Source organism: Thamnophis elegans, chromosome 12 (assembly GCF_009769535.1).
Source record: "Thamnophis elegans isolate rThaEle1 chromosome 12, rThaEle1.pri, whole genome shotgun sequence".
Lineage (NCBI taxonomy): Eukaryota > Metazoa > Chordata > Lepidosauria > Squamata > Colubridae > Thamnophis > Thamnophis elegans.
The window spans coordinates 25,777,637-25,804,584 of record NC_045552.1 but is presented as its reverse complement, the minus strand read 5'-3'; the positions used below and the strand labels follow the sequence as shown (position 1 = coordinate 25,804,584).

The window sequence follows — 26,948 nt, the reverse complement described above, 5'->3', positions numbered from 1 at the left end:
CTTAGCTAGCTAAACCCTAGCCCTGTCTATAAAATACAAGCAGTATTTTCCCCAGTGAGCTCCTTTTTGTCATCATCAGTCACCATCATCCTTAAACACATCATAAGGGGAGTCTTATCAAGAAGTCAAATAAGTAAAGATGACAAAAATACAACTCATAACTATGACAAATTTCAAAAGACGCAATAGCTTAAAGCAACGGCAGAATCCAGCTTCATGTCCCTTAATAAATACTTTAAAAAATCAGCATGAAATATTGCTATTGTTCTCTTTGCTGGTTTTTCTGTCAGTATAGAGAATTTAGGAGCAGGAGGAGAGTTGGAGGAAATAGTGAACTGGCACCAAAAGAAACAGAACTGGGATAGTGATGCTGCTCATCATGTAGTGAAGACAGGGCCATTTTCACAAACCAGGATCCTGGTGCCTGGTGCTTTTTTCTTCCATTCTTCTAATCAGCATCCTCCTTATGGTGAATTAACCAGGTTGATCTTCATCCTAATCTTGTCACTGTAAAACCTAGGCTATGACTTTGGATAGAAGTGCTCATGAAATCATAGTTAATTTGATTTGATTTGATTTGATTTGATTGCACTTATATGCCGCCCTATTCCCGGAGGGACTCAGGGCGGCTCACAAACCAAAGGTAGGGGATGCAGACAAGAGGAAACAACAAACAAGCAACTACAGAAAGAATTTAAAAACTATCAACAGCCACACAATTCGAGCGGGGACGGGAACTCGTCAGCCCCAGGCCTGTTAAGAGGGTACGTGGTATCCATTGGCTAGGTTGATTGTCAGTAAGTATGTGAAACCAAGTTAAATACTAGGAAGGGAAAAGGAATAAATATTATTGTGACACGTCCTGTAGTGGAGGGTAGAAATATCCACCAGATTGGATATTTCTAAATCAGAAATCCACAGACTATAGTACACAGGTCAAAAGTGGAGACAAACTTTTTTCCCTTGAGTTTGACAAAATCTACATGACCTTGTCAATTACTGTGTTTTCTGAATTGGACTCAAACAAAACCCCTATTAAGTAGGGGTTATCACAGAGATGGGTGAAGTTGGTGCATCTCCTGAAGCTTTGCCCTACAACTCCCATCTTCCCAACCAACAAGACCAGAAAATCCTGCTTCATTTCTTTCAACATCTCAACACTAGGCGGTCTTCATTTCACACCACTTGGAGGACACAAGTCAAGACAAAAGCCATGGAGATGATTGCACCTGGGGTGTTCCATAAATATAAAACTCTATTAAGTTTCTTTGGGGGGAACGCTGAGATACAGATGTGATAACTAAAACATGTTTAGAAGCTGGAGAACTAATGGAATCTGGATTCACAGATGGTATGCCGAGCCATTTGTCAGGGAAGCCTCCTGAAGGTTCCGGAAGACTAAAAATGGCCCTACGGACAAACCGGAAGTGACTCTGGTTTGCTCGTAGGGTCGGTTTTTTGCCCTCTGGAGCTCCTGAATCCTCCAGAGGGCCTCTGGGGAGGGGAGGCTGTTTTTGCCCTCCCCAGGCTCCTATAAAGACTCTGGATCCTGGGGAGGGTGAAAAAAGCACGCCAAAAAGGGGGCAGCACTGATCATGCGTGCATGCACGCTGGGGTTGTGTACATTGCATTATGGGTGTGGCACATCCGTGCACAGAGCCCATGCGCTCCTCCTGCTTTTGGCACAAGAGCCAAAAAAGGTTCACCATCACTGATCTAGGCCAATGTGGATAGAAACCCCTAATGGAGAGCCATATCTATGTCTCTTCTTAGAAACATACACTCAGCTTTGATTTTTGGGGGCTTGTAAGTAGCAAGTTAAAAATTTGGGAGTATTTTGAGTGATAGAAGCAGATCACAGACGTTTGAGTCAAGGGGCAACATATTAGTGTCCTTTCCATGCCTTTGTTCCCATAAACAGTTCTCTGTATGTTTGTTTATGTGTTTATGCTACTTTTACACCACCAACTTGACACAACTAATCTCATTTCACAAAGCTACACAAAAACATAAAAATGTTATAAAACTAGCCTACTCTAGCCTGCACCCAATGAACATCCTCCTTACTTCCCATAGTTCTGAAGCTCAGCTGTTAACTGCCCTCTAAAAGACTGTTAGAGGGCAGTTTTGAGTATCTAAGTTGGTCTTGGATTCATTCATTCTCTCTCTCTCTCTCTCTCTCTCTCTCTCTCTCTCTCTCTCTCTCTCTCTCTCTCTCTCTCTCTCTCCCTCCCTCCCTCCCTCCCTCCCTCCCTCCCTCCCTCCCCTCCCTCCCTCCCCTCCATCCCCTCCCTCCCCTCCCTCCCCTCCCTCCCCTCCCCTTCTCTCTCTCCTCTCTCCCCCTCCCTCCCCTTCTCTCATTACAGCCATTCTAAATGTGGAGCTGCTTCTGCTGAGTTTTTTCTGGCTGATTGAGGGAAGGTGGGGGGAACTCCATTAGAGATTAATTATCAAAGAGAAAGAGCAGGCAGGCATATCCTGACCTTTCATCTGCTCTGGAAAAGAGGGCTGTGTGAATTGGCCAGCGGTATCAGATGGGCAGAGGACAGCATCCTCACTCAGGAAAGAGGAGGGCAGAGCTGTGTCCCTAAGATAGTTTTGTGTGCCAAAACAACTGCGTGCATCCCTTTTGTCTTGCCCACCATCCATTTCCAGCTGTTGTTGGAGGCCTCTCAGCCCAGGAGTTGAATGGCAGGGCAAGGCTGCCAGAAGGAGACCTTTTGTTGCGTGGATCCTCTGGACCACAGAGATAATGTGGTGTCAAAAGTTCCATCTTTCTGACCACAATAGCAAAGGAACCAATCCTGACAGGAGAATGATAGGGCAGAATATTGTCGGATCAGAAGTAATTCTTCAATAAAGAGTGCAAAGCCAATGAAAGAGAAGCCAGAAAAGAAGATTTGGATTTGAGCTTGTGGCTGGGGAAGGAAATGGGGCTGGAAAGGAGGTCATGGCTTAGGATGGGGCTGAGTGAGTGGTGCTATATCTACCCCTGAACTGCACAAAGCATAACTCAAAGATGGAAGAATAAGAAAATATTCATAATGAAACAATGGATTGTGAAGGTGGCAGGGCTAATAGGCAATTTCACTTGTTTGACTCAACCCCAAATCTCAACCAACAAATGCTGTGTCTTACACATTGGCAAAAAAAAATCAGAACACAAAATACAAGCTGGGTGGATATGATCTCATAAATGACCCCCACTCTTCCAAGGACCTTGGAGTACTCATCTCTAATGATCTGAGTGCCAGAGCCCACTGTAACAGCATTGCCAAAAAGGCATTAAGAGTTGTTAACCTAATCTTGCATAGCTTCTTCTCTGGTAATATTGAACTGCACACAAGAGCATACAAAACCTTTGCTAAACCAATTCTCAAATACAGCTGATCTGTCTGGAACCCGCACTGCATATTGGACATTAATACAATTGAGCGAGGGAAGAAGATTCTTTAGTTATCTTTCTTTTTCTTTTGTTATCGTCCCTTGTTATTTTGTTTTTTATAACTTCCTTTTTTTCTACTTTCTTCTTTATGTTTCCATAGCTTTCTAAATCTTATGTAAAATGTTCTCTTTAGAAAAAAATTGTTTTAAAAAAGAAGAAGCAAACTGCTAACTCAGGGTCTCAGCTACTTTTGGAGGAAGGCAGGGGGTCAGGATGACTTCCAAGGAAATTTTAGAAATTTACTTGCTCAGCGGTAGAAGAGGATGCTTTGCAATTATTCTTCCAAATGCTGAAGAGGTTGTCAAAGAAAAAAAAAAACCAGTAATTTTTTAATTTGTGATGATCGTGTGATATATCTTTGATGATTTTTTATTTTTTGCAGATTTTGCAAATTTCATCACTAAGCAAAGAATTGAACACTCTTCAGCATTAGGCTTATTAGACTTCTCTACAGGACCAAACCATAAGCTTAAAAATAAAGAACTGATAATTATCTATTTAATTTTAGCAGCAGCCAAAACAATAACGATGCAACATTGGAAAAGTCTACATAATGATTGAATTGCGGATTAGCAATGCCTCTTTAATTGCCACATTAGGAAAAAAAATATCAGATAAAGTAATGAGATTTCAGAGAGAGAAAATAGATGGACAAAGGTCTGTTGGATATGTTGCCACCTTGAGTTATTTATAAAACTAATAAAGGTGGGATAGAAATAAATAAATAAATAAATAAACAAACAAACAAACAAACAAACAAACAAATAAATAAAACCCCACAGTTTTATTGGATTTTATGGTTTACCTTAATAGCAATAGATTATGCCAGTGTACTCTTTATTTATGGTAAAGATAAAAGTAAAGGTTACCCTCGCACATATGTGCTAATCATTCCCGATTCTAGGGGACGGTGCTCATCTCCTTTTCAAAACTGAAGAGCCAGTGCTATCCGAAGACATCTCCGTAATCATGTGGCCGGCATGACTAAATGCTGAAGGCACACGGAACACTGTTACTTTCCCACCTAAAGTGGCCCCTGCTGCTGAAGGTGTTCTCACTGGAAGGCTGGGTATGGAGCTAAAAGCAGGGTCTGTACTTAAGGCGGATAAAGGTGTTTATGCAAGTGGGAAGAGAAGGTAGAGCTTTCCCATGGCAATGAGCAGAGGGGGTGAGGAATGGCTTTGAAGAACAGAAGAAAAGGTTGCCACCAAAGTAACGATCAAATTGAAACCAGGCCAAGAAATTAACTTGAGAAAACATTTCAGGCAAGCCCCCCTTAATTTACATTGATGGAGGTGGGCAAGCACCAGGGGTGGGTTCCGTAAGTCACTATTGTGGGTTCGCTCCTGGGCACGCCGCAAGTACGCACTTGGCTTGCGCTGTGCACCTATGCACAATACAATAAAAATGTTCTGCGTATGTGCAGAAACAAAAAACAAGATGGCTGCACCTACATAGCCTTCTTTTTTACTCTCATCTATCTTGTAGGCAGGGGCGAAAATCAGCAGGTTCTGCCAGGGTCTGGAGAAACAGTAGTGGAAATTTTGAGTAGTTTGGAGAACCAGCGAATACCATCCCTGGCTGGCCAGCCCCCATCTATTCTCTGCATCCCGCGTCCCAGCTGATTGGGAGGAAATGGGGATTTTGGAGTATCCTTCCCCTGCCACGCCCACCAAGCCACGCCACAGCCACCAAGCCATGCCCACAGAACCGGTAGTAAAAAAATTTGAATTTCACCATCGCTTGTAGGGTTAACAAGTGGGCAGTGGATCCTTCCCCAGGTCTGCCAGGAAAAAGGATAACTTATTTTTTACAGATGTTACTGAGTCTCCATCTCCTCCTGTAGTCCTATCCCAAGTGCGAGATTCAGGAATGAAAGAGCTACAGGAAAGTGTAAATCTGACCTGTCAATCAAACCTAAACCTTTCAGTACAGATAATAGATAGAACCACATACCTCTAGCATGTGCCAGCTGCCAACTGAACTGCTAAGAGAAGAATGGAGCTTTGTCAATTCTCTTCTCCTGAAGAAAGCAAATTTTCATTCAAAGAAAGAGAATTGTGGCAGTGTACCTCATAAGTTGTGCCAAAGAATGGAGGCCTTTGAACTCCCTTGGACTACAAGGCAATCAAACTGGTCTATCCTAGAGGAGATCAACCCTGACTGCTGTTTAGAAGGCCAGATCCTGAATAGGAAACTCAAATACTTTGGCCACCTAATGAGAAGGAAGGACTCACTGGAGAAGAGTCTCATGCTGGGAACGATTGAGGGCAGAAGAAGAAGGGGATGACAGAGAATGAGGTGGCTGGATGGAGACACCAAAGCATTCAGCGTGAACTTAAATGGACTCCAGAGGATGGTAGAGGACAGGAAGGCCTGGTGGAACATTGTCCATGGGTTGAACAGGACTTTGCAACTAACAACAACTGCTATATCTGCTATGCAATGTTTCTCAACCTGGACAACTTGAAGACATGTAGACTTCAAGCCCCAGAATTCCCCAGCCAGCCATAGGGTTTGGAGAATTCTGGGAACTGAAGTCCACACATCTTACAAGTTGCCAGGTTGAAAAACACTGTGCTAGAGAGGGCGAGAAATGCCCGCCACCGCATTCAGACATGCATGTGTAGGCACATCATTATAGATGCAATACTTTAAAGAGGCTGTGCTTTTCCTAAATATACATGAGTTTGTTAATATAATCTGATAGTTATGGAATGGAGCTACAGAGCACAAACTTGCAATTGCTTGAGGAAAGAAACGTATTCAAACATTCCTTGGCTTCTAGCATTGAACACATTCTTTAAACAAGGAGAGAAGGAGGAAAAAAGAGAGGGTGGGGAATCCAGAATCTTCCTTTCTTACTCACCTGGATCAAGTTTGCTGCAGGTGTTCTTCTCTTCTCAAAATGTTTTTGTCGATGTTGCTCTTGGACTTTGAGAGCAAACCCTGAGCCTAAAATTCCCTGTGTGAAAAAGACAAGCAACAACAAACTTTTCAAAACAGCAGTTAAATTCTAACTAAAAAGAAGCTCTAAGAAATTGGGGAATTTGTACTATTTGTTGAGAGGTCAAATGTCTAAGCCAAAGAGATTCCCAATGCTTCAGCATCTTCTTGGAGGCTTAAAGACCTTCCAGACAGCCAGCTCATAAGGACAATCAGTGCACAACTATGAAATTCTCCTCCTCCTCGTTTTTTTTGTGGAAAAAAAAGACCAAAACTACAGAGCAACTAGCTAGCTAGATTGGAGACAGCCACTTTGGTACAGTGGTGAAGGCACCAAGCTAGAAACTGGGAGACTGTGAATTCTAGTCCCACTTTAGACACAAAGCCAGTTGGATGCCCTTAAACCAGTAACTTTCTCTCTCCACTAGGAAAGGGGCAAGGGCAAACAATTTTTTTTTAAAAAAAACAACCTTGTTAAGAAAATTGCCGGGACTTGTCCAAGCAATCTACAAGAATTGGACATTATTGAGAAAGGTAACTTGGGCTGATTTCAAAAAAAGCTAAGATGGCTCTAACTTGGTTACTCCTTGAGTGAGAGAGTTACCCCAAGACTATGGAGTACATTAGAAAGTTTAAAAATACCCCAGAAGGAGATTAATGACAAACCATTAAACACATGCATTCGTGTAATCACCAGGAATCAAATTCAAAGAGCCTTTTTCCTTTTCTCTAAGCGGCTCGGGGTTGTGTAATTCAGATCACAACTTATTTTTTATCCCTAACAGAGGTGGGTTCCTGCCAGTTCGCACCTATTTGGTAGAACCGGTTCGCCAAATCTACCGAACTGTTTAGAAGAGGTTCCACCAGTGGAGCCGGAAAGCAGGCCACACCTACAGAAGAGGTTCCAAAAATTTTTGAAACCCACCAGTGGTCCTTGGATATGATTATTCTACACTATCATGTTCATATTTATAAAACTCAGTGCCTCTGTAAAGGTAAGGATGACTACTGTGGTGCAATCAGAACATTGCGTGTGTTGAAGTTGTTTAATGCAAACCAAAGATGCCTTTTAAAAAACAAGTTTACATCATATTCTTATGCATGCCAGTGCTGTGTGTGAGGTAATTTAAGGTGGTTCTGACAAGTGTCATCGGCATCTTCATATTTGGTCACATGGGTGGCAAGCCACTCCCATCCAGTCACATGGGCGACAAGCCACTCCCACAAAGGAGGCCACACCCACAGAGTAGGTTCGAACAATTTTTGAAACCCACCACTGATCCCTAAACAATCTTATGAATTGAGTATAACTGAGACAAGGGGTGAAATTCAGCAGGTTCTGACAGGTTCTGGAGAACCTGTAACGGAAATTTTGAGTAGTTCGGAGAACCAGCAAATGCCACCTCTGGCTGGGCCTAGAGTGGGGAGGGAGTGGGGATTTTGCAATATCCTTTCCCCAGGAGGAGGAGGGAATGGAGATTTTGCAATATCCTTCAAAATGTCAAACTGCCGACCTTTCTGATCGACAAGCTCAGTGACTTAGCCACTGAACCAATGTGTCCATCGTATGCTGATTAGTGTACATTACAACACTTATACTAAAATAACAAGTAATTATTATTTTACAGTTACAGTTAAATGGTTATTTTAAGTCTAAGTTCTAAGTCTCCCTAGGGAGTCAAATGTTCTTCCTTCCTTCTCATGGGGACTCACCGCAGGAAGGGCAAAGAAGGAGATTCCCAGCAAGGCGAAGCAGGCTGTCAGCACCCGGCCCAGCCATGTTTTCGGAACCTTGTCCCCATAGCCGATAGTAGTGAGTGTGATCTGAAATCACAGAAGCAGATAATTTGTATAGGGACCTTCTCCTTAGGGCTTCATTACAGCAGGCAGCTAAATTTTGTGTTGCTGTAAGATATAATTGGTTAAAGACATACCCATCTTTGTTTTAAACATTACTTTTGGTCCAGTACATCTTAACTAATAACTTATAAGGATAAGGTAAAGGTTCCCCTCACACATTTGTGCTAGTCGTTTCTGACTCTAGGGGGCAGTGCTCATCTCCGTTTCAAAGCTGAAGAGCTAGCGCTGTCCAAAGACATCTCCGTGGTCATGTGGCCGGCGTGACTAAATGCTAGAATGCTGTTACCTTCCCACCAAAGGTGGTTTCTATTTTTTCTACTTGCATTTTTATGAGCTTTCAAATTGCTAGGTTGGCAGAAGCTGGGACAAGTAACGGGAGCTCACTCAGTTACACAGTGCTAGGGATTCGAACTGCTGAACTGCTGACCTTTCTGATTGACAAGCTCAGTGTCTTAGCCACTGAGCCACCATGTCCCAGCTCTACCTTTACCTTTACCTTTACTGTTCCTGAATCCTGTCCCAATTTATTTATCTGAATTAAAAATGTACCGGCATGGCACAGGGTTCTTGATAGAAAAAAAGAAAAAATATCTTACAAAGGAAATAACTCTCTTCCTGTTAGAGCAGGGGTCCCCAAACTTGGCAACTTTAAGACTTGTGGATTTCAACTCCCAGAATTCTCCAGCCAGCATAGCTGCTAAGTTTGTTAAAGTTGCCAAGTTTGAAGACCTCTGTGTTAGAGAATAACTATATTTCCAGAAAGCACATCAGTTTTAACAGCATCTGTACAAGTATAGTCTGAAATGTAACACTACAAACAGTGTTGTTGTCTGTATTGTTTGCTGTTTTGAAACAGATTTTTTCCCCTTGTTTTCCTCTCCAAAAGCTAGGTGTGTCTTATACTTCGGAGCATCTTATACGCTGAAAAATACTATACATAGTTTGTTTCCCAGTCTAGCTGTCTATCTCATTTCCATATCTTGAAGATCAGCCATCTGCAGCTTGATCTTCTCCTGATGTGTTGGGACATCAACTCAGCATTGGAGGCATCTCCAGGAGTTCCAGTTCCAACACAACCAGAGGTCTCAAATAGGGACACAGATATCCAGCCCCAAATCAATCCTGTGTCAATCCTGATGTCTTTGATGGCTTCCTACTATTCATTCCCATGTCAGTTCTTCCTCTTGCTAAGCCAGATTTTGTTTAAAAAGAGGAGGCGCACTTACCGTACCCCACCACAGGGAGTCTGCATAGGTGAGAAAATCTTCATTGGCATCTTTTTCCACCAGGTAAACCAGGAAAGAGGAAAAGATAAGGACAAGGAACCCAATGTACCATGCTGTGATCAGCTCCTGCCAGAGTCCACCGGAGAAAAGGAGATTTCAGCAACAGAAACCAAGAGAGAGGACAGAAACCTGCCTATGGATCATCACCATTGTCTCTGAACTCAAAACCGAATGTATCCTTCTTCCCATGTCACCCACACAGCAGCACCCTTGTAAGGCAGCTTGATCTACAGGTAGTCCTTGACTTACAACAGTTTGTTTAGTGACCATTCAAACAGCACTGAAAAAAAAGGGTCTCATAGCCTTTTTTCACAGTTACGCCCTCTGTAGCAGCCCCATGATTGTGTGATCAAAATTTGGATGCTCAGCAACTGGTTCATACTTACAATGGTTGCAATGTCCCAAGATCATGTGATCCCCTTTTGCGACCTTCGCGGAGGTGGTATTCAGCAGGTTCTGACCAGTTTTGGAGAACCGGTAGCGGAAATTTTGAAAAGTTCAGAAAACAGGCAAATACCACCTCTGGCTGGCCCCACCCCCATTTAATCTCTGCCTCCTGAGTCCCAGCTGATCAGGAGGAAATGGGGATTTGCAGTATCCTTCCCCTGCCATGCCCACTAACTGACACCCACAGAACCAGTAGTAAATTTTTTTGAATCCTATCACTGGATCTTCAGATAAGCAAAGTCAGCAGGGAAGTCAGATTCACTTAACAACTGGGTTACTGACTTATCAATGGCAGCAATCACTTAACTACCATAGAAAGAAAGGTCATAAAATGGGGCAAAATCCCCTTAAAACATGTCTCACTTAACAACAGAAATTTGGAGCTCTCTTGTGGTCGTATGTCAAGGACTACCTGTACCAAGCTGTAAATGGACTCAAGCTTTTCTAGTCCCATTCACCAATTTCTCCATTCCACCACCCTGGCCTATTGGAAAAACTAAGGAAATATCAACGGCTTCACCAAAGTTCAGTCTGCATACCTGAAAGGTAAGGGAACAAAGGAGCTAATAAACCCCATTTCACCTCTATTTTCCTACACTGAATTCATGCATTTGCAGGTAGGATAAGATGCCAGTAGAAGTGACAGGGTTATTGGATAGCTAGGTGGAGTTGGGAATTGGACATGAATGCCAACTGATTGACCCTGTCTCCTTTCATCCCTCGTACTAATAAAATGATTGATGATACAGGGCTAAATAAAAAAGGTCACTTTATTTTTTTTAAAGGACCATCTGCTTGAATCATGGAACATTCTTGTATTACTACAGACACACACACACACACACCTGGGGATTCCCTGGGGCATTTGAATATTGTAAGCTTTCCCTAGGGAGCTCTAATGTTGCTTGCTCTATTTTCATCTGTCTGTTTCTAATTGACTTCACTTTGTAGAGACTGTCACACTTACGGAGAGACCCAATCAGACCTGCACAACACTTACACAATCCCTGTTCAGTACAGGTTTTCTAGTTGAGCTTTCTCAAGATGATGCAATAACTGCATGTCCATCTTTTCAGGGTCCCAGACAGTGGTGGGATTCAGCCATTTCGCACCTATTCTGGAGGACTGGTTGTTAATTGTCTAAGCAGTTCGGAGAACTGGTTGTTGGAAGAAATCTCCTTTTGTTTTTTTCCCACTTTACAGGGCTAATCCTGTAAGGAAGTCAGGAAGGAGACATTCTGGTTTTGTTTCTAGCCTCATCTTCATTGCCCTGCTTACAGAAACTGCCTTTTCAGTTCACCTTTATTACATTGTAACAGCTAAGGTGAAGCGCCCATCGATGTGAGTGACATTGAGTTGGCCACACCCACCCAGCCACATGACCACCAAGCCCCACCTACCCAACTGATCATTAGGGCAGAGAACCAGTTATTAAATTATTTGAATCCCACCACTGGTCCTAGAGAACCATTGGATGTTTTCTACCACACACCTAGAAATACACAGCCCGGGCACGGGGATGCAGGGGGAGGGGGCACTGCAAAATACAATGAAAGACAGTCAATATGAAAGCTAGCTTCCTTACAAAGAGGCATGAACCTCATTAGAGATACCTGTAGGAAATCTCAATCATTTCCTCTCAAGAACTGGATGCTTCTCTGCATAAACAGGACCCACGTGGAGTAAATAAGTCACAGCATTGCAGAGATAAGCAATCTAGTTCTGACAAAGATCAGTTTCTATAACCAGGAAGAATTTACATCCATAAATCATAAAATCAGAACACCAAATATAAGCTGGGCGGATATGGCCTCGTAGGCAACCCTCACTCTGTCAAGGACCTTGGAGTACTCATCTCAAACGATCTAAGTGCCAGAGCTCACTGTAACAGCATTGCCAAAAAGGCATTAAGAGTTGTCAACCTAATCTTGCAAAGCTTCTTCTCTGGTAATATTGTACTGTAAACTAGGGCATACAAAACCTTTGCCAAACCAATTCTCAAATACAGCTCGTCTGACTGGAATCCACACTGCATATTGGACATTAATACAATTGAGAGAGTCCAGAGGTATTTCACAATAAGAGTCCTCCACTCCTCTGCTCACAATAGAATCCCTTATGCCACCAGGCTTGAAATTGTGGGCTTGGACAACCTAGAACTATGCCACCTACAGTCTGGCCTAAGCGTAGTACACAAAATTATCTACCACAATGTCCTACTTATCAATGACTATTTCAGCTTCAACTGCAATAATATATGAGCACAACTGCAATAATACATGAGCACACAATAGATACAAACTCAAAGTAAACCGCTCTAAACTCGATTGCAGAAAATACAACTTCAGCAACAGAGTGGTCACTGCCTGGAATGCTGTACCTGACTCTGTTGTTACATCCTCAAACCCCCATAATTTTGACCTAAGACTGTCCACTGTTGATCTCACCCCATTCCTAAGAGGTCTGTAAAGGGGGTGTGCATAAGCGCACCAGCATGCCTAACGTCCCGGTCCTACTGTCCCCATTTATTTGTATTCATTTCTTTTGTTCGTTTCCATATTTATATTTATACTAGCTATCTTGTGCACGTTTGATGAACTAAATAAATGAATAAATAAAATAAATAAATATGCATGCAGAGGTTGAAGTCTTTTTTCTCCTGATCTTTCATAATGGATTTTTTTTCTATTTTACTCCTGCTGGCTGACTGGTGGCCACTGTTTGGAAACTGTGTTTCCAAAATGGTTCTCTTGTGTAGTCCTCATCTTCTGCTTTGCCAACTCCAACCATCATCTGCCAACCTAACTGGAGATTATCAATGAGAAGGGAACCCAAAGAGGAACACAGTCATTCAAAAGACAGACAGTCCCATGCACAAGAGATCCATGGGTTGCATGCAACAATAACTTTTAAAATCAACTCATGAAGCCATTGTTTCTTTCTTTATAGTCTAATAAGGGCTGGAAGTAATTGCTAACTGGGAAACACTGAGTGTCAAATGAACAAAAAAAAATGGGGTATGGGAAGTATCCTGTCAGATGAGGATGACGATAACCCTTAAAAAAAAAAGCATTCTGGAAAAGAGCATAATAGGTTGACCTAAATATGAGCATGGAGATTCCTGCTGGAAGAAAGAAAACCTGTGACATTTTGCTGTAGAACTTGCTGCTTCCTGATCTCAATGTGGAATCATCGGGAATCCCTCTGCTTTGCACTGGTGGCCCTCCAGAGCTCTGTGGAACTACATTTCCCAGCAGCCCTTGGCCAGTGTGGCCAACAGTGTCTCTGGAAACTCTGGAAAGCTATTGATCCTCCAGTCTTCTCTGCTTTTACACAATAACTTCTTCTGGGATGAAGCAGATATAGGGAGAATCACGTTGTGTTCAGTCCTTTCAATTCCCTGCCATTCCCTCTCCCAAGATGGAAATAGAATAAGAAGCAAGTGTCTTTATTTCCATCTCTGAGAGCAGATTCCTATACCTTGCTTGGGCTGGTAGGCCTCCAGGGACTCACCTTGCTATGGGCATAGACCACTGAGCCAAGAAGCTTCCAAGTACCGCCACGGCGGTCCATGCGCACCATGCGTAAGATCTGCAGGAAGCGCATGCTGCGTAGGGCCGAGGTAGCAAAGATGTTCCCCTGGGTGCCAGCTGCAATGACGGCCAGAGAAGCAATAAAGACGATGAAATCTGAAGCACAGGAAGAGAAAGGAAAGAGAGGGCAACTTACAATCTGTGAGCTAAGCCGTAGCTTGATGGGTGCATTGCCCAGACATCAGTTCCTCGGGTGCAAAGCAAAGAAACCAACCTTTAAACAAAAGCTAAAAGTCACCATTCGATCAAGCAAACCCTTGCACTTGTTGTCTTCTATGGGAGTTGTCCTCTATAAAGATGGTGCCTCTGAATTATAAAAGCAGATGAAAAACATGGTGTTCTCCACAATACAAGGTTGCTCTTCTGTGCCATTTGGGTATTTCTGAAATCCCTGGGGAACCTTAAAATATAGATTAGCTTGGTGGACCTAAGTATCAGACAAGGATTCAAAATCAATAGTCAAAAACAATGGTGGTCTGAAATAGCGTCTGGGTATCTACGGAACCATGCCTAAACAGAAGGAAAATGGCAACTGGGAGATGAAAGGCGCCATCTCTATAACCGTATCACGGAGTAGAGGTATCTGAGATTACATCAAGGTTTTTGCACAACAAAAACATTCAGTCTTCTAAAACCTCTTCGGAGTTAAAGGCTGGGTAGAAATAAGGCTTTTCTTAACAATTATGCCCAGAACTATCAGAAGGACAAACCCAGGCTTGAGAAGGAGATAATTCACTTGATCTTGGGGGACCAGGTGTGTTTCTGGCATCCAAGCTTTTCTGATGACCACAGACAGAGATGGTATTCAGCCAGTTCAGACCAGTTTGAGCAAACCAGTACCGCCGATGATCGGTTGGTCCCACTCACCCACACCAACCTATCCTGTCCTTTATTTCCTGCTCTCTAGCTCATTCCTATCATGCAACACATCTGATCCCCCCCCCCTCTTGCTGTTCTACTTACTGTTGCTGGCTTGGAAGATAAGCAGCTGAGCTTCTAAATGCTCCATTTTCAGTGCTGTGTGCAAGCACTTTAGGCACGTGCAAAGCACACACTCACCAAACCGGTTGTTAAACCGGCAACATCCAACCACTGACCACAGCAATGGGGAGAAGGTGTCTTCCCATCCTGGCCCCCAAAATATCCTGCTCCCAGTCCATTCCACCTATTTTCTCTGATTTAAAGAGAACATGGAATCAATTCTTCTTCAACCACCACTTCCTGGAGGATTCATGGATAAGCTATGTTAGTGTTTTGGAGACGATACAGAAGTGGTTTCCCATTGCTGTTTCCCTCAACTTCTTTGTCTAACCTTCAGCCTTGATGTTCCCTGGTCCTGTCCCAGCCAAGTCCCAAATAGATCCAAACCCATTTAGTTCCTATGGAGACCAAGTTGGCCAAATGCGTCTGCTGCTCAAATGGAAAAAGAGATCAGATGCCTGCTTGAGGTTATACAAACTCCATGATCTGCATAGTTCAGATGACTTTGAGTGAGGCAGATTCAGGTGATAATAACTTACATATCTTCAGGGCAGAGAAGAAACTCTGCAAAGATGGACTTTCCAGGTGTTGCTGAATTTAAACACAAGCAGCTTTTTCAAATAATTGCAAATAACTGGAGTTGAAATGTTACATACTTTGAAGTCATCAGCCTAGAAGTCACCTTACGTACCTGGAAGTCATCATGCTAAGTGTCTAGAGTAAGCATCCAGCTGTAGTTTTTAGTTAGGTAAAGGTAAAGGTTCTCCTTGCACATATGTGCTAGTCGTTCCTGACTCTAGGGGGCTGTGCTCATCTCCGTTTTGAAGCTGAAGAGCCAGCACAGTCCGAAGACGTCTCCATGATCATATGGCCAGCATGACTAAACACCGCACAGAGCACTGTTACCTTCCTATTTTTCTACTTGCATTTTTACATGCTTTTGAACTGATAGGTTGGCAGAAGCTGGGACAAGTAATGGGAGCTCACTCCATTACGTGGTACCAGGGATTTGAACTGCCGAACTGCTGACCTTTCTGATCAACAAGCTCAGTGTCTTAGCTACTAAGCTACTGCGTCCCCTAGTTTTTATTTAGGGGTTGTGTTTATTAACATGTGGTTCGATGCGTTGAGTGCATCCAAAAAATAGGACAACTCCATGTGTTGTGTGAATGTAACCAATATGAGTCAACAACTACAAATGACAGTTGCACAGCTGTCTGGAGTATAAAATAGTGGGACTTCCCATTCTCATTCCTCCTCTTCCCCCCAATAATGATGGGGCACATCAAGAATCCTTCTGACATGCCTCTTTGTCCCCATCAGATGCTTACCGATGACACAAAAGGGTTTGCGGGCAAACCGGAAACGGCCTTGCCATCCTCGATAGCGACAGCAGCAGCCCGCCGACCAGACACGGACAATGTATTCCACTCCAAAAACAACAATCATGACAAATTCCTACAAGGAGAAAAGTAAGGCAGAAAAAACCAATGTGAGATTTTTTTTTTGCATGGCGGGTAAGCCGAAAGAGTGGTCACAAAAGCCCCAATTTAGCTGAAGCGCTTTAGAACAAGAAATGTGTAGCCAGAACAGCATGTACAACAGCGTTTTTCAACCTTAGCCACTTTCAGGTGTGTGAACTTCAACTCCCAGAATTCCCCAGCCGGCATACAAATGACACCACTGGGAACACTAATACTTATTGCAAAGAAGACACTGGGGAGCTACTCCTATACTTTTCCAGGAAAAATCCATGGAATCACCAAGAGTCAAGGTGGACTTGAGGAAATTATGTTTAGCTTGTTTTAGAATCTAATTGTTTGCCACCCAATTAACTGGGATTAGAACTTCCAATCATTACGGCGATTAAGGAGAGGATGAACTATTACAGTAGTACACAACCTTAAACACTCAAAGAGCCATTTGGATCCGTTTCCCACAGAAAATAAAAGAGCGGGAGCCACAAAACCTACCAGGGGTCAAAAAGCTCAATAAATTGCATGCTGGCAGGTGTCGCACATTGGTGGTTGTGACACATTTTTTGAGCGACAGGGAGCCGCAGCAGAGGGATGAAAGAGCCACATGCAGCTCCAGAGCCGCAGGTTGCCGACCTCTGAACTATTGTAATGGTATGTGGGAGTGGCCTTGGGAGACAGGGAAGAGCTACAGTTGGGTGAATTGTTAAATAAGAGGCTACCTAGTTCTCAGAGGGAATTTGGATGTAGCAAACATCACAGGAGGGAGTCTCCCTAGTTTCTTGGGCTGTAAAATCAAAGAGGGAGGGTTGTACTTTCAGATCAGCAAGATTCTGTTAAACCTGGGGTCCCCAAACGTGGCAACTTTAAGACTTATGGACTTCAACTCCCAGAATTCTCCAGCCAGATTACATGACACTTACATGAATTCTGGTTAAGCAAATATACTTCCATTCAGTAACTGTTTCCCCTAATAGAGAGCTTGTGTAAACAAGCCTTGTTTCAAAGTCAAGGGCAATTAGAGGAATTAATTCTTTAAAGTTGCATATGGCCACGTCAAGTTATTTAAAGTTAAACCATCTGAATTACTGCAAGGAAAATCTGGAGTGCCTAAAATTGCCAAAATGGCAAGATATTCAATGAAAACATCTTTTGAGTTCACTAATTGGTTCAATTGCATTAGCACATTTAAAACTTCTGGATGGGGTTGTTTCTAAATTGCCCAGAATCACTTCTAAGCAGTTATATACATTAAATTAGATAGATAGATAGATAGATAGATAGATAGATAGATAGATAGATAGATAGATAGATAGATAGATAGATAGATAGATGGTAGGTAGATAGGTAGGTAGGTAGGTAGGTAGGTAGATAGATAGATAGATAGATAGATAGATAGATAGATAGATAGATAGATAGATATGGATGGGGTAGGTAGGTAAGTAGGCAGGCAGACAGGCATACAGACAGACAGACAAATGAGGATAGATAGATAGATAGATAGATAGATAGATAGATAGATAGATAGATAGATAGATAGATAGATAGACAGACAGACAAAGGTAGGTAGGTAGGGAGAGAGAGAGAGAGAGAGAGAGAGAGAGAGAGAGAGAGAGATAGATAGATAGATAGATAGACAGACAGACAGAGAGACAAAGGTAGGTAGGTAGGTAGGTAGGTAGGTAGGTAGGTAGGTAGGTAGGTAGGTAGGTAGAGAAAGAGAGAGAGAGAGATGGATGGGTAGGTAGGTAGGTAGGCAGGCAGACAGGCATACAGACAGACAAATGAGGATGGATGGATGGATGGATGGATGGATGGATGGATGGATGGATGGATGGATGGATAGATAGATAGATAGATAGATAGATAGATAGATAGATAGATAGATAGATAGATAGATAGATAGATAGATAGATAGATAGACAGACAGACAAAGGTAGGTAGGTAGGGAGAGAGAGAGAGAGAGAGAGAGAGAGAGAGAGAGAGAGAGAGAGAGATGATAGATAGATAGACAGACAGACAGAGAGACAAAGGTAGGTAGGTAGGTAGGTAGGTAGGTAGGTAGGTAGGTAGGTAGGGAAAGAGAGAGAGAGAGATGGATGGGTAGGTAGGTAGGTAGGCAGGCAGACAGGCATACAGACAGACAAATGAGGATGGATGGATGGATGGATGGATGGATGGATGGATGGATGGATGGATGGATGGATGGATGGATGGATAGATAGATAGATAGATAGATAGATAGATAGATAGATGATAGATAGATAGATAGATAGATAGATAGATAGATAGATAGATAGATAGATAGATAGATATAAGAGACATACATACCTACAGACAGACAGACAGACAGACAGACAGACAGATAGATGATAAGCAAACAGATTCCAAATTGGCAATATATTTTAATTAAAAAAATAAAATATTGCTAAGGAGTTATTTTCAAGAATTTTGGAATACAGAACAGGAATGCTCTATATTAACAAATCAGTGGCAAATATTCTTATAGAATATTTGGAATGTTTTTTATCATAAGGTGAAACTAATTCAAAAAAATATATTTTTCACATTACCCTTATGAGAGCTTTTTAAAGGCCTGGTTATTGACCTGTTAGCCCTTTGAGATAGTCCAGGCAGAAAGCACCAGAACAAATCCTAGCCCTATCTTTATTGTAGAGTTATAATAACAGAATCAAAGTATTTCTCTTATCCTTTCTTTTTACTCTCTGGAAAAATAGAGAGAGGCCCTTCTGAAATGCTTCCCATCAGGGGTGGGATTCAACGTTGTTTACTACCAGTTCTGTGGGCATGGCTTGGTGGGCATGGCATGGTTTGGTGGCATGGCATGGTTTGGTGGGTGTGGCAGGGGAAGGATACTGCAAAATCCCCATTCCCTCCCCATTCCAGAGGAAGGATACTGCAAAATCCCCATTTCCTCCCCACTTCAAGGGAAGGTTACTGCAAAGTCTCCATTTCCTCCTGATCAGCTGGGACTCAGCTGGGAGGCAGAGAAGAGATGGGGGCAGGGCCAGTTAGTGGTGGTATTTGCCAGTTCTCCAAACTACCCAAAATTTCTGCTACTGGTTCTCCAAAACTGGTCAGAACCTCCTGAATACCACCTCTGCTTCCCATGCCCTCACCTCTTCTGTGGATGATATATATTTTGCATGCCAGTTGTCCAGTTTGTGACTCTTTCTTCCATCTCCCAAGGTCATTGCCACATACCATTACACAACCTCCTTATTATTGAAAAGTGTAAATGGCTGACAGGAGACTTACTCATATGAGACGGGTCTGTCCCAACATTGCCCTATTTCAATTCAAAATCCATCAGTGAGTTCAGCTGGTCAAAAAATATCAATACCTTCAAAGATGTGAAGGTACTTTTGAATTACTAACGAAAGACTTATGGATGCATTACTATAGGAAGACTTGAGCATTTAATTGAACAGTGGGGGGTTGGGGGCAGGAGTGGGGCTTACTGTTCAATGTCGTAATGACAGTGTGAGTCCAAATTTAATATCCAGGATGGTTAATACAGTCTTGCTTTTTGTTGACAAAATGACTCTTTATTGATGTAGCACAAAGATGAATCAATATTGTTCAGTGTGCTCAAGGTTTAAGCATGCCTTGAAAAATTAGGCAGAATAATTTCCCATATGTAACCAATGTGATGCTTTTGCTGTTTCTCTTTTAACTTCTCCCTTGTCCCACCACATCTGTCAGCCATTATCTTCTTTCTTTTCCTTTTGAAAATATTTTTCTATATTTTTAAGGTAGCAAATAAACTAAAAAGATAAGGGGGAAAGATATTCTACCTTTGGATATCAAAGGCTGGGGGAATTAACCACAAGAAAAACATGTGAATTTCATAACAGATTTAACAGAGTTGGAAGGGACCTTATCGGTCATCTAGTCCAATATCCCCCCCCTCAAGCAGGAGACTCTACACTATTTCTGACAAATGGCAGTCCTATCTCTTCTTGAAAGCCTCCAGTGATGAAGCCCCCACAACTTCCAAAGGCAACTTCTGTTCCATGGGTTGATTGTTCTCACTGTCAGAAAGTTCCTCCTTATTTCTAGGTTGAATCTCTCATTGATCAGTTTCCATCCATTATTCCTTGTCTGGCCTTCAGGTCCTTTGGAAAATAGTTTGACCCCCTCCTCTCTGTGGCAGCCCCTCAAATACAGGAAGTCTGCTATCATGTCTCCTCTGGTCCTTCTCTTCACTAGACTAGCCATGCCCAGTTCTTCGTATGTTTTAGTCTCCAGTACCCTCATCATCCTGGTTGCTCTTCTCTGCACTCTTTCTGGAGTCTCAACTTCTTTTTTATAGTGTGGTAACCAAACCTGGAAGCAGTACTTTAGGTACTAGGCACAAATGCAGTACATTTGCCCATTACCAAAGAAATTCAGCAATCTGAATTTCCGCTGACTTGGAAAAACGTGTCACAGAGATCAGATAAAATTCTACTTCTGTTCTTCTTATCAAGGAACTCTCTCCTCTCTCTTCTTCTCTTTTATAGTTGCTACCGTGGTGTTAATGACCCAGCATTTTGACCAGACCGCATAGAGGCCACAATCAGAAACGAGGACTCCAAAAGGGCAGGATGGTATAGAGAACTGTTTGCTAAATATAAATGTGCTCATTGCGACTCATTGATCTTCCCCACACAAAGGCTGGACCTCAGCAAAGACATCTTTGGAGCAAAGGGTGGCATTTCATGCTGCTGCTGCAAATTTACTTTTGAGCAGACATTTCGGGGACACATCAGGAGAAAACTTGTCATGCAAAGGCCTCCATGGATGCAACGTTCCCTGGGGAACAATTTGCTCTCCTGATGGGGCTAATACCAACTGTGACTTGCCCTTCCTTGAATCCCCTGGAAGTTGTGAGGTAAACTGCTCAAGGTAAATGGGAGGCTACAAAGGATGGATAGTTCAGGTCCAATGAGACACAAAGTGACCCTTTAAGGTGTGGGAAAGACCATTGGAGAGAAGAGGGGAACAGTGTTGTGGCCCGCCAGTGGCCAGTGGAGCTGGCATCAGATTCAGATAGTGAGGAGGTTGGGGAGGAACATGGGTCAGTCCTGGAGTCTGGGGAAGGCTCTGATGAGGGTTCTGGGTCAGAGGCAGAGAGGGGGCCAGAGCCATATGCCAGTTATCAGCTGCCTTCAGAGTCAGAAATCAGTGAGGCAGACAAACAGCTGGAGCCTGTTCCCAGTGTGTGCATGCACAGAGTTGCCAGATGAAGGCAACAGCTAAAGAACAAGGGTCAACTTGGCAGTAAGGCCACAGGTGGATGATGAATGGCCCCTCCCAGAGGAAATAAAAGAGGAACGAAAGGGGAATGGAGTTTGCAGGACACAATTAGTTTGTTTAATTGGTTCCTGACTCTCCGAGACTTCTTGCCAAGTTTTGCAGATATCAGCCTGTCAACTCTCCAAGCCAGGTAAGTTCTGTTACTGTAAACCCTTCCTTGAAAGACTTTGCTGGATGTGAATGAGCAGAATTCACAGTCAATTAATAAAAGAGTTTTTTGTCGGGACCAGGCATTTGCTTCCTGCTCTTGGGAAGCCTCAGTCAGAACAAACAGAATAAGAGTTGAAGGAGAATCCATAACACCTGAGAGTTCAACTGTCTTGTTCCAGAGTTCTCCTTCTTATCTGGTTAGCCAATACAGTCCAGGTTTAATGATGATGGGAGGTGGATTCTAAATGAGGATCAATCAATCAATCCTTTTGATGACAGCATTAAATTGATGCACTAAATCCAGAAACCAATTTTGCAATCTTCCATCCTCTCAGGCTCGTCTGGCATCCTTTTTTATGTCTTTCCAGGATCAAGAGTTTCTGTTCTCTTATGTGTTTCCAGTCATTCCTCAGTTCTTTATCACAGGTTAATGCAAAGATCTGAGGCTATTATATACCATTTCTGTATATGCATAATCTGATTATTTTGAATAACGGATGCTTCCTATTATTTTTAATTCTTAATGGAGTCATCTTCCCAGTCATACCTGAAGCTGATGTGCATTAAGATAGGATTCCTTGCATTCAATGTAAAGGCTCTACCAGAGACCTATGGCTTTTCTCCTGGATGGTGGACAAATGGGCACAAATGTCCATCATTCCTGCTCCAATGGGAAATGCGAGAACCTGGCCCTGCAAACTTGCCCCCCAACTGGTCTCGCTGCATCCCTCCTTGCATGAATCAGAAAGGGCCTATTTTCCTGCAGTGTCAGCTATGGCCTCCTTGTCACCTCCCTCTCTATTTTTGTACAAACAGGTACCTATTTTGCTTACTACGGGAAAGTCACACGGACCTTCTTAATTTAGTTTTCATCTCAGTTAGAAGAAAACCAGCGTCAGCTATTTCTGAGAGTTTGGGGGAAAGTTGCTTAAAAAGAGATATCTTTCTTTCTGAGATTTTCCTTCCTTCCTTTTCTTCCAACTGTCACTTGTTTGTTTTTTCCCTGTGCAGATGAAAACGAGCAAGTTGTGCTGATGGCTGAAACATCCAAATAATTTGCCTTTCTTTTTCAGCCAATCCCTTCTATGAAACGGGACTTTCCTTCTTCCCTTCCCAAGAAGTAGTAAGAGATCATCCTATTTCCAACAGCAAAGGCTTCACTGAATGTTTCTAAATGCTGCAGGGATTATTATTATGATGATGATGTATTTATTTATTGTTGAACTCTGACTCATGTCTTTGTTGATCATCCCTTGTCTCCTCTCTGGCCTCTTCACTTTCTAATCCTATCAGGTCCATCTGGTGTCCTTCCTCTCCCTGCTTGGCAGGGCCTCCTCCTTAAAACCTTCTCCCAGTTCCTTGTCCTTTAATTGCAGACCGAGCTTCCTCCCATCCCTTCATCCATCACTCTGTTTTCCTGGCGCCTCCTTGCCAATTATGTTCACTTATCCAGCTTTATCATCCAAAGCTCTCGGAGGAATTCTCTTTCCCCAATCAGTACCACCTCATTGCCCTTGCTGCCTTCCCTTGCAGGGTCTTTGAAATTGCCATTTCTGCAGGAGCTTTTTAAATCCCTCTGCAAACAAGCCCAGACTCAAACTCTCACTGTCTTTAATTTGTGGTAAATCAGTTGGAATAAGTGCCTGTTAAATTGCTGCTTTGTGACAAAAGTGCCATTCATGCCTACGATACTAGATAAATAAATCAATAATTAGCAGATCTAATAAACAATTGCATTCCTCTCCTTCTGCCACAAAGTATGCTTTTTTTTCTGCTAGAGTTTCTCTTTTGGAAGGTAGCTGAGGTTTTGGGGCTGCAACATGCCTACGGTGAGATTGGGGATGGAGTTTTCCTTATTTCCGGCCTTGCCAAATCAGTCTTTCCCCTCTTAACTTGCTCCCACACACAGCTATTAATCCCAGCCATAACCTTTCATTAGTGCCAATGGGAGATTTCCTTTTTGGGAAATCTAATAGCAGGAGGGGCTGCACTGGAGCGGAAAAGGGTTACCTCGTCCTTCCAAAATGCTTTACAGGTAGTCCTTGACTTACAACCATCCGTTCAGTGAGCATTTGACGTTATGACGGCATTGGGGGGAAAAATGACTTGTGACCAGTCCTCAGAGTTGCAATCATCTCAGCATCACTGCAGTTACGTGATCAAAATTCATGCACTAGTCAACTGACGTGTATTTACAATGGCTGCAGCATCTGGGGGGGGAGAAGGGGGTGTCACATGATCACCCTTTGCAACCTTCCCTGTGGGGCATTCAGCCAGCAAAGTCACTGGTGAAAGATAGTTTCTTTTAACGAGTATGTGATTCAGTTAATGAGCACAGAAAATAAGGTTATAAAATGGAGTGTAGCTCAATGACATCACTTCACAATAGAAATTCCAATTGTGGTTGTATGTCAAGAACTATCTGTTGTTGTTGTTAGTTGTGAAGTCGTGTCTGACCCATCGCGACCCCATGGACAACATTCCTCCAGGTCTTCCTGTCCTCTACCATCCCCTGGAGTCCATTTAAGCTCACACCGACTGCTTCGATGACTCCATCCAGCCACCTCATTCTCTGCTGTCCCCTTCTTCTTTTGCCCCCAGTCTTTCCCAGCATGAGGCTCTTCTCCAGTGAGTCCTTCCTTCTTATTATATGGCCAAAATATTTGAATTTCATTAACTATTTGTAGTGCCCTCTTTATGTCTGTATTTTATATATTAGCCACTAGGAGGCAGTACTGGTTCAACTTGGTCTGGACACAAAAGCTAAGTTGTGCCTGGATGGGAGACCACGATGAAATCCCAGCATTGGAAGCAAAACTGGGGATTCTGGAAAACTAAGTAAACAAAAGCATCTCAGGAGGAGATTTTAAATTTTTTTTATAAAATGCGTCCATGCTGTTTCCAAGAAAGCTGCACAGATCTGTCCCTAAAGTTACCAGAAGTCAAGCTTAGCATCTGACTTTAACAGCAGACTAGGCGTCCTGTAGACTAAACTCTTTAGGTTAATGATGTGTCTCAGGCAGCCTTTTAGAGGCCAAGGAGAAGGGCAATAGAAGAACTGAGTTCATCCAATGTTCTCAAGGAGTTCCAATGAGTGACTTTCCAGGATATCTTTCTTTCAAGGCTAGCGAAGACTTCTGGCTGGAATTTCTATGCATTTGCTGGAATCTCTTATCATCACCCCCACCCAGCTGGATTGTCCCAGCTCGAGAAGATCTGCTTTCATTTCTTAAAGATTAGTTCTCACAATGGAGCCTCCCAGAGGGGGTATTCAGGTAGTTCTGACCTGTTCTGGCAAACTGGTAGTGGAAATTTTGAGTAGTTTGGAGAGCTGGCAAATACCACCTGGCTGGCTCCACCCACATCTATTTGCTGCCTCCCGAGTCCCAACTGATGGACTGGGAGAATGGAACTGGAAAGCAGGTTAGTGGGGTGTGGAGGGAATGGGGATTTTGCAGTATCCTTCCCCTCTCATGCCCATCAAGTCATGCCCACCAAGCCACACCACACCCACAGAACTGGTAGTAAAAACAGTTGAATCCTACTACTGGAGCCTCCTCTCAGTCCAGAATGGCCCAAGATCCATCAGGAAAGTGGTGCTTCCACTGGAGAAGGGAAGAAGCTCTTGTATGTATTCATTCAGAGATGCAGTGCAGAACAACTTAAGCAACTCCTGCAGGGCTGCCCCTCCTATTCAGCCAAGGGGCTCTCCACCTCTGTAGCTATTTCTGCTTTAGCTCCCAGAGTGGACAAACCTTGCCCAGCTGGATATGGTAAAAAGAAAAAAAGTCAAGACAGAGCCTTGACAGTGTGAAGTTCCATTCCTGTTTATGGATATCACAGGCGCAGTTGCTTTTTAAAAAAATTAACTTGTTTTTTAAAAAAATTAAATAATGCTGTGCAAAATGAATAAAAAGTGTACCCTTAACAGCAACAATGTACTGCAGAAATACTCCTTGGAATAATGGTATAATGGTATTTATTTGTTTGTTTGTTAATTTATTTATTTATCAGCAAGTACAAGGAAACAAGTATGAAAACATAGAAATAAATGGATATAAATAAGCCAAACATAGCCATAAACACATAAAAAGAGGACATATCAATGGGGACAGTAGGACAGGGACGGTAGGCACACTGGTACGCTTATGCACGTCCCCCAAGGGACCTCTTAAGAAGCACATAATGTCCCCGGTAGATAGTTTAAGGTCAAATGTATGGGGGTTAGAGGAACTAACAACAGGATTAGGTAGGGTCTTCCACACATTTACTACTCTATTGCTGAAATCATTTTTCCTGCAATGAAGATTAGAACGGATTACATTTAGTGTGTATTTATTGATAGCCCTGGTGTTACTGCAGTAGAAGTCAAAATTAGGACATTATGGCAGATAATCTTCTGTACTAAGCTTAGGTCGTAGACAGCATAGTTCAAGGTTATCCAGGCCTAAAATTTCAAGCCTGGAGGTATACGGAATTTTATTACGAGCAGAGGCGTTAAGGCCTATTCTTGTAAAATACCTCTGGACCCTCTCTAATGTTTTAATGTCCGAGATGCAGTGTGGGTTCCAGGCAGGTGAGCAGCATTCAAGGATAGGTCTGGCAAAGTTTTTGTATGCCCTAGTTAGCAGCATAGCATTACTAGAGAGAATACGCGGGAAAGATCTTGGGAGAAAGGAGGGGGAACTAGAGAACTGCCAGATAAGAATGGGGGAGCTGAAAAATGGGCAGAAAAAGAAATACATAAAAGAAGCTTGCTAATTTCTCTGGCTGTAAAAGGGAGCGCTGGAGATTTCTACATTCAGACTTGTAAGATTCTGTTAATGTAGCTTTATAATAACGTTGAATTAGCTCATCGTGTCTGTTTCTTGTCTGGTTTACCTGAGAAGGCTGGCAGGTTATTTGAAACTGAATGATTTGGAACGGAGTCTCAACTCTCCAGAGATTCATTTTTTGCCCTAGCTCTGCTGGCCTTTTATACAGCGTTAAAAAACCTGCTTTTCCCTCAGGCATTCAGGGTAGGATGCTAAATGCACCCATCGTGGAAGATGCTATGATATGGCTTGACAAGCAGATGGTATGTCTGGGCTTTTTAAATTTTTAATGATCATTTTTGTTGACTGTTTTTACCGTTATGTTAGCTCAACAGAGCCACTCCAGCAAAATAAATAAATACTACATATTTAGACATATAAATATTAGAGGTATATATTAATATACAGTATAAATATTTCATATATATAATGAAATGCAAAACACCCTCTCAGCGAACCAGTACTAAACTGGTTAGGAACCCACCACTGACGCAGAGTTCTCATCCGAGCCTTCCCCAGACTCCAGGACTGGCCCATGTTCCTCCCCAACCTCTTCCCTATCCAACTCTGCTGCCAGATCTACAGGCCGCCAGCGGGCCACAACAGGACTATAAAAGCACTATGAAGCA

At 42.8% G+C, this 26,948-nt stretch overlaps 1 protein-coding gene across 1 annotated transcript in view; it reads right to left on the bottom strand.

Moving 5' to 3' along the window:
- Positions 1-26,948, bottom strand: part of KCNQ4 (potassium voltage-gated channel subfamily Q member 4) — a 127,209-nt gene that overhangs the window by 26,117 nt on the left and 74,144 nt on the right. The window contains 5 exon segments of the mRNA XM_032228518.1: positions 6,315-6,410; positions 8,105-8,215; positions 9,478-9,603; positions 13,498-13,673; positions 15,890-16,016. Coding sequence (XP_032084409.1) covers positions 6,315-6,410; positions 8,105-8,215; positions 9,478-9,603; positions 13,498-13,673; positions 15,890-16,016 — 636 coding nt within the window.